The sequence below is a fragment of the Notamacropus eugenii genome, chromosome 7 (assembly GCF_028372415.1).
Source record: "Notamacropus eugenii isolate mMacEug1 chromosome 7, mMacEug1.pri_v2, whole genome shotgun sequence".
NCBI lineage: Eukaryota > Metazoa > Chordata > Mammalia > Diprotodontia > Macropodidae > Notamacropus > Notamacropus eugenii.
Genome location: NC_092878.1, coordinates 8,712,814 through 8,721,268, shown reverse-complemented (window position 1 = coordinate 8,721,268; position 8,455 = coordinate 8,712,814). Strand labels below are relative to the sequence as shown.

General features: G+C 42.3%; 1 protein-coding gene across 1 annotated transcript; it reads right to left on the bottom strand.

Annotated features, from left to right (window-relative positions):
• Positions 1 to 758: 758 nt before the first annotated feature.
• Positions 759 to 5,048, bottom strand: LOC140513438 (chymase-like). Its single transcript, XM_072623127.1, has 5 exons — positions 4,969 to 5,048; positions 4,158 to 4,305; positions 3,267 to 3,402; positions 1,765 to 2,019; positions 759 to 1,316 (listed from the first exon to the last, which is right to left on the bottom strand). Exons 1-5 carry the CDS (start codon positions 5,000 to 5,002, stop codon positions 1,173 to 1,175), a joined length of 717 nt encoding a protein of 238 aa, XP_072479228.1. The 5' UTR covers positions 5,003 to 5,048; the 3' UTR covers positions 759 to 1,172.
• Between the last annotated feature and the right edge of the window lie 3,407 nt (positions 5,049 to 8,455).

Sequence of the window (8,455 nt, the reverse complement as noted above, 5' to 3'; positions counted from 1 at the left end):
TCCTCCACTATACACCAGCATAGATTGATGCTTGATGTTAATAACTATTCTTTGTATTTAGCCACTCAACTAACTCCAAACATATGAACATAAAATTTAACTATATTATAATTTGACTGATCAATGTCATCTTGTCCATAACACTATCAGAAGAGATACCAAGGTAATATGAATTTAGAGTCAGAGAGCCTGGGTTTGTTACTATGTACTTATGTTAAATTGATCAAGTTATTTAACCTCAATCTGTGTCTCAGAGAATAAGGGAGTTAGATTAGATGATCTCTAAGATTCCTTTCAGCTTTAAGTTCTACTATCACTGTCAACTGTCTTGATGAAATCTGAGCCTATGGCTTTCCTCTTATCTATTAGTCTAGTAACCCAATCAGAAAATGGAACTAATGATAGTCTGGCATGAACTATTCTTGATGAATCACTATTGATTCTTATGAAAAATTATTTCCCTTTCATTTTTTTCTTCAATTTTTTTTATTCATGTCTTTCGGTTTTTTAAAAATCATTTTTATTTCCAAATATGTCCTTCCCTGCAACCCAGAAGACCATTTCTTATAACAAAGAAAAAAGAAAAATAAATTAAAGCTCTGCATCCTTTTCAAAATGTTCACAAATGATTTTAAAAATAATATATACCAGAATTTTGCTAGAAACTGTAGTGAAACTCACTGACCTGTCATAGAGAAGACCCTACCCTTCCCCCCCCCCCCCCCCCCAATAAAGACAATATTCTTAGTGGTGTCCAATTAAAACCCAATACAATGAACCATCATTACAGGAAAAGCCAAATAAAAACAAGGAGGACTGTTTACTTCCACTCAAAAATTGTAAATACTGACTCACTCTACTCTATGAGATCCCTTGCTACTATGCTGACTACCTAGGGGAGAGGAATAGGGGACGACAGTAGAAGGGAGTGGTAGAGAGGAATCATGCACGCAAGCCTGGAAGCTTAGATTTATTGAAGTCATAGGCAGCCTTCAGTCCAAAGTCCAGTTTAACATTCTTCACCTCCTTGCCGCACCCCCATTCCCTACCCCCACCTTAGACTCTGGGATGAGGCTGGGCAGACAATGGGGCAGTCCTAGTATGAGGGATAGAGAGAATGGATGGTTTGGCCCTAGGATGGAAACTCCTTTGGCTGAGCTAAAGTCACCGAGCTAATTTGATTTTAGAATTTTATTGATCCAGGACCGGTAATGGGAAATTCGGGTGAAGACCTCAGGAGGTGTCGCATCAGTTCTTCCATAGGAGACAACACCTTGGGCCACACCAGAACAAATGAGGGGTCCTCCAGAATCTCCCTATTAGACAAAGGGAAATAAGAAAGAAAGGTTGATCCTACTCATCCCTGGGCTATTTCTGAGTTGGGTCTAGAAATCCTGAAACTTTCTGGATTCATAGACTCCAGAACTGATTCTTTTCTTGGCTCATATACAGCTTTATCTCCCCACCTAAGCTTCATTCCCTCTCTACTATCAGCATCCCTTTGAAATTCTGAGTAGGAGTCTGGGGAGAGGGTGGGGATGAGTCTAAGGTTGAACTCTTCCACTCCCACCCTCAAGTACTAGGGAAATGAGGTTTGGATTTGGGAATTTGGAATATTTTCTACTCTCACAGACCTAATTACCTGCCCTGCCCCACAAGGCCTAGACCCAATGGAGAGTGTTGACCTCATCCTTTCTTAGGAGGATTCTGACTGCTGGACAGTGAGTGATTTCCAAACAAGAGAAATATGAAACACAGACTCACCTTGTAAGCTGACCTAACTGATTTGGGGTTCCCCACACACAGCTGGAGTTTGTCATCAAAATTGGGATAGATTTTGCAGTTAATGGGATCCATTAGTCTCAGTTTCACTTCCTGTAAAGTCTGTGATGCTGGAGCTGTTACCCCTGTCCTTCCCCAGCCGGCTGCTCGACATATTTTCCCAGGTAAGGCAGAACTGAATGTTGAGGGCAGGGGGAGGGTCCCCACTGCTATAGTCAGTTTGGCTTTCTCTTCTAGCTGTGAGAAGGAAGGAAAAGGGACTATCAGCACCAGGGACAGGTTACACAGGGTAGGGCAAAGGGTTCAATGAGATATAGGGGCTTCAGATTCTTGGGAAAAAGACAGGAATAGGAAAGGAGATGGAGTTAGGATCATAGAATAGGGAAGGGAAAGGATCATAATTTCTCACATTTATATAGCATTTTATGGGTAGCAAAGTGATTTTAATGAATGAATGAAAGAATGAAAAAAAGCACTTATTAGGCACTATTTATTTCCCAGGCACATTGCTCAGCTTTTCTCATAACATTTTTATGAGATAGGTGATGTATTATTATTCCCATCTTATATATGAGGAAACAGGCTCACAGAGGTTAAGTAACTTATCCATTGTCACCCAGCCAGTAAGTGGTTGGAGTTAGAATCTGACTTTGTTTTCTGATTGTGAATTCAGTATTTCTCATCAGACCACATACTTCTCATAGAATGTAGACCCCAAAACATAGTTATCACAGTTAGAAGGACCCCCCAGACATCATAGTGCAGCTTGTTTCCAAATAGAAATGTCCTCTTTGACATCCAACTTTTGTTTGAAGACCTTCAGTGATGGGGAACTCACTATTTCCTGAGTTGTTGGCTTATTAGTCTGAGGGTCCTTCATGAAAGAGATCCTGGGTTTGAACTCTGGGAGGCTCTGATCTTGAGAGGCAGTGTAGTATAATGGATAGAGTATTGGACTTGGAGACAGGAAGACCTGGGTTTAAATCCTCCTTCTAACTCTTGGTAGCTATCCGATCCTGGGCAAGCTGCTCAAACCTCTCTGAGCCATGGTCTCGTCATCTGTAAATTTAAGAGACTGAACCGGATGGCTTCTGAGATCCCTTCTAGGTCAAAATCTATGATCCTGTGAAGGACCCTTTTTCATGTTCAGACAGATCCAGTTGTTAGGAGGTTTTTCTTTACATCCAGTTGAAATCTGCCCCCTGCTTCTGAAATTTCCACCTCCTTCTAATGGTTATGTTCTTTGAGGACAGGCCAAATAGGCTCATCTGCTCTCCCCTATCCCTCAACACATGAACAAGGAACATGGAAGGAAGAATGGATGTCAGACATTTTGTTCAACTTTTCATGTTACAGATAAGAAAATTGAAGGAGTGAAAATTAAAGTTGCTCATCCAAGGTGACATGGCTAAGTCAGTGACCAAGATTGGACTAGGTCTCAGAACCTAAGGATTCCCAGTCCTTTGTTTTCTGTTAATCCTTACCTTTAGTAACATGATGTCATTGATATGCTTGGAGGGACAATATTCCGGGTGAGGAAATTGTTGCTTAACCTTTATGATCTGCCTAGTCACCTCTGTCTTGGTGATGTTATGTGCTCCAAGGGTGACTGTGATGGAACTGTTGGAGGAGTGAGGGAAGAGGCGGGTATTAGAGGTTCAAGATCTTTTGAGAAGGGATCATTTTGAGGAATGGGGCCCAACGACTCTCACTCCTAGAACACCAGCCTCTCCTCATTTCCATGGCAGCTAGAGTGGTGGTGGGAAATGGTGCTCAGGGATGGCCGTAGGACTCAGGCCTTGACCAGGAATGAAGTCTTGCAAGGGGCAGAAACAACTCCCTAATTTCCTTTGGAAGGGTTGGAGCCTGCCCAGACAAGGATAAGGTGACAATGGGGCCTGCCTCAGGCTGCCCTTGATCTAGCCCCACTAGACAGAAAATCCAGAAGGAAGGGGTCAAGGATGAAATGAAGAGAAGTTTCGTTGCACCAATATGTGCTCCCAGGGAATCCTGTGATAGACCCCAGTTTTCCATGGAAGTATAGTTAGTAAGGCCCTTAGGAGCAACTAAAAGCAGATGGATCCTCATGTGTTAGGGAAGGAGAACCTGGACAAGAGAGATAGACTCTTGGTAAGATCTGAAGTCCAAGCTTCATTGCTTAGGGCAGGACAGTTACTAAAGGAGGATGGACCTTGAGGGGAGAGGGCAGATCTCAACTAGGAGCAGGGATGTTATTGTTTTTGCTCAGACTATAGATCTCCTCTTTCGAGGTGAGCAGCCCCCTAAGAGACAGGAAGGTCCCTATGAGACCTTGATTTAATGAATTCCTCACCTAGTGAGTATCAGGGAGGGGGAAAGGGCATGAGGACACTTACTCTCCTGCACAATGGGCTGCTGTCATCACAAAGTCCCTCTGAATCAGGAATCCCCCACAGCGGTATAGGTCACCATGCTTTCTGATGTGCAGAAATGCCATGTAAGGGTGGGAATGTGGTTTTGCTTCTTTCCCTCCAATGATCTCATCTGAAACAGAGCCCCCCCCAAGTGCTCATACCCCAAATATACAGATACACATAATTAAGCCACAACGGCAGGTCTGTGCAGATAGGATTAAAATTATCCTCCACAATGTAAAAATACGTTTAATATGAACGTATATGTAGAACCTCTGTCAGATTGCATGCCATCTTGGGGAGGGGGGAAGATTTAAAACTAAGAAGCTTGTGGAACTGAATGTTGTAAACTAAAAACAAATATATTAATTAAAGCCACAACTCTCAGCCACACCACCTCCTAGCCAGCCTTTAGGCCTTACCTCAATTGTGATTGTTCCTCAGCCCTTTCCTCTTCTTGAAATAACTTCTGACCTGTGACTCTGAAATACTACTATATTTCTTACATCCCCCACAATATCCATCTCTATTTCAGTGTAGGACAACATCTCTAAGCTTGAATCCTAACCTTTACCCATCCAAGGACCAGGGTCAGGTCAAAACCACCCTCTTGAGTGGGAGAAACTAAAGCTTGGAAGAGATTTGAATAAGGAGAATCTCCCACGGCTTCTCTGGGAAGGGACCTGGCCTGCCTAATCAGAAGTGTCTGTCCTGGGGCACTGCCACATGTACTCCTGGGAGTATATGTGGAACTCTGACCCAACCCTGTTTCTCTGGGGAGCAGGAGACTCACCAGCTTCAGCTTCATGAGTTAGAAGAAAAGTCATGAGGAGAAGGAGGAAAGCTTCATTTTCCCAGAGAGGATGCACAGAGCTGATGCTACTTCTGTTCCACCCATCTCCCACCTTCTGGGATTTGTAGCTAAGGCAGGAGGAAGAAGAGGGAGGAGCTCACTGACCATAGGAACTTCCTGGTCATGTTTTCTTCCATTGTGGTTATCTGATTAATCGTAGTTTCTCCTACCCTTGCTCTTGATTCTCCTTTGCGTTGTCAGATGGGAACCCATGAGTCCTGGGTCCCCAAGCTAAGGATAGACTAATCAATCCACAAACATTTTTAAAAGTACCTACTATGTGCTAGGGGCTGGGGCTACCTATACCAAAAAACCAACAAAAATAACAACCAAAAAACCCCCCAAAACAAACCAAGCCTTGCTTTCTAGGTTTTTTACATTCTCAAAATGTTTACATTCTATCATGATGAGTTTTAATGTCTGAGTAAAGATGAGGCTGAAACCCTCAAGAAGGTAGATCATTCCTTCCAGATTGCTGTAGACACTAAGAACTGGGCCCTTTTTTTTTTTTCCCATTTAAAAGATTAGAGGAAGAAAGGATAGAATGGTAGAGTTGTGGTGGTAAGGGAGATGAATAAGGTGAGGGATATGGGAAGGAGGAAGTAGTATTAAATGGCAGAAGAAAGGCATGGAAAAAACCTGACATGATAGAAGGATGGGATGGAATTCTTGGAAAGAGGGAAAATGGGGTGAAGTGAAGAATGTGCTTATATAGTGGGGCAAGGGGAACGTTAGGTTGACCCCTTTCCCATTCTGTATCTCACTTGGCTTTGTTGAGTCCTGCCTAGGGGCATGCCCACCTATCACCATTTCAGAATACTACTCGAGTCCACTGAGAACCAAGGCTAATCCAGACAAATGAACAAATGGACCGAGATTGTAAGTGAAGGGATCTTGTCTCCATTGGGTCTGCAAACAGTGATGGGAAAACATAGGGAGGAAATATCTTCCATTAGCTCACCCACCCGATTGTCCTTGAGCGGGAAGCAAGTTTACTAGCTGGAGTTACTGATTAAGGAGTTAAATGGGTTAAGGTAATAGCGGTGAGATTCAGGTAGTAGATGTGGCACTCAGCCCTTGACCAGGACCGAAGGGTGCAGTCAAGGCCAGGAAGATTAGGGGCTTGGGAAACAGAGGTTTTGTACCAGGTAAGCGACAGGTTGCAGTTCTCTCTCCCCTCACCCCTCACCCCATGTCTGAAAACGCACATTTCATCGTGTGCATCATCTCAAGTTGTGGGAAGCGTGTTTATCAGTTTTCTGGTGCCATATGACTGCTTATTACTTTCATGAGAGTTCTTAAGTCTTTCCAAGTTGTTTTCCTTCACATCACTGAAGTCACTGTGTTTCTGCTCACTTCTCTCTATATCAATTAATACTGATTTTCCCAGGTTTCCCTGAATTGGGCTCCTTCATATTTTTTTAAGGAAGAATATCTCATCACATTCATGTCATAATTTATCCAGTCGTTCCCTAGTTGATAGGCATTCACTTTGTTACCAGTTCTTTGCTGCAACAAAAAGTGCTGCTATCACTATTTAAGAATCAGATTTTGATAGAGATAAGGACAGTTGCAATATGCCACTATCAGTACAGGAATCTTTAAGCCTTGTCATTTGTGGCCTGGCATGGTCTCAAAAGATTTTCTACCCTTTGGTGAGGATACCATAGGGTCTCAAGTCTGGCCCTTGGCTTTTTCTAATTATAAACTTGATTTTTATTAGTTTATCCAGAAGTAGTAAGTTCTGAGAACTAACCTACATTAAAGAAATTCACAGGAGAATCACCAATGAACCAGGATGAAATTGTCATTAGGATTATTACTTCCTGAGGCAGTGGATTCCACTTTTGGATAGTTCTAACTCAGAAAATCACAGAAGGAAACTGTGTTCAACTAGTCCAACCTTGACCAACAAAAGGAATCTCCACATCCCTGACAAGTGGTCATCTAGCTTTTGCTTGAAGACCTCCAAGGAGGGGGACCTATAAGTCCTTGAGGCAACCCTTCCTACTTTTGGATAGCTCTAATTAATAGGAAGTTATTCCTGATATTAAATTTTTAGGAAGTCTTCCTTATATAGAACCAAAAGCTTGGAGATAGGTATCATGACCTCAAAATGTTCCTCAGGTTAAACATTTACCTTTCCTTCAAGTGGCCCTGGGCTATGCCTACTTTACTATGGACATCCACTGATGGGGGCCCAAAGTTCTACAGAAGAATCAGTGTCATTGCTGCTTATTGATTACATTTCTTTAACATCCCTTAAACTGAATTTTGAAATACTCGCAACTTCTAGACTTGGGTTCACAAATAAGGCAGATCATGGTCCAATGGAAAGAATAATGAGTCTGAAACACTTAAGAGTCTGAACACAAGTCCTTGACTCCTGGCAACTTCTGGCTTATGTTTTCCTCATAGCAACACTGTGATCCTAGACAAGTCATTTCAGCTCAGTCTCAGTTTCTTCCTGTGGCTATCGTATTAACTGATGAAGCTTAACCCAGAGGCCTCATATTTTCCACTGGGCACTTTTAAGACAAAAAGGCTAGGCCTTCTTGATTCCATGGCATTAGGAATAGGCAGCCCTTCTCTCTTATCTCCATGCCCCTACCTCACTAATTATTCATTTACCTACACATATTCTGAGACTAGTTTTGTCTAGTGCAAAAAAATATATTGCAATAAACAGGATGTATAAGACGTGACTGAAATATCAAGAGCATCCCCAAACCGAAAGCCCCCTGAAGCTAACATTACTGACAACCAAGGCAGAAATAGTATTCTCCTCTTTAGACTTAGCTCATAGAATTCCAGCTTATCCCTTTGCTGACACCATTGTCTCTGTAGTGAATCTCTCCAGTCATCATAAACTCAACAATCATCAAGTGTACAAGAATTATTTTCCTACAAGAAAGGGTCCTTTGACCCTATACAGGTTGACAAGTTATAGGCATATGATAGAAAGATTCTAGCTTTGTCCTACCTAACACAGAAGTCTGCCTTCTCTGTTAAGTTCTACTGTTTGAACCAGGCTAGGTAGACCTGATATTTGAAGAAGGCAAGGCCTGTCCTCTACAATCTTTGAACAAGACTGTATGATCTGACAATGAAGTCAGGTGAATGGTAGGTGGAGAACAGATAGTCTCCTATACCTCAATAGGGAGAGGGAAGGCATTTATGGTGATTTTCTCAACTCTCCTGTTACAGAAACCTTCCAGAGAAGAGAGCTCATTTAAGTTTCATTACTGTCCTAATCCCATCCCCCTAGAAGCAAGTCAGTTAGTTTGGCCAACAATCTCTCTTGTTTTTCTCATTTCCTAAAGGATTGTGCCAAGCTTATTATCTTCAGACTGTTTTTCAAGAGAACCTTGTGATATGGTCATTCCCCTTATCAAATTTCAGTATGGGCCAGGCTGGGGAACATGAT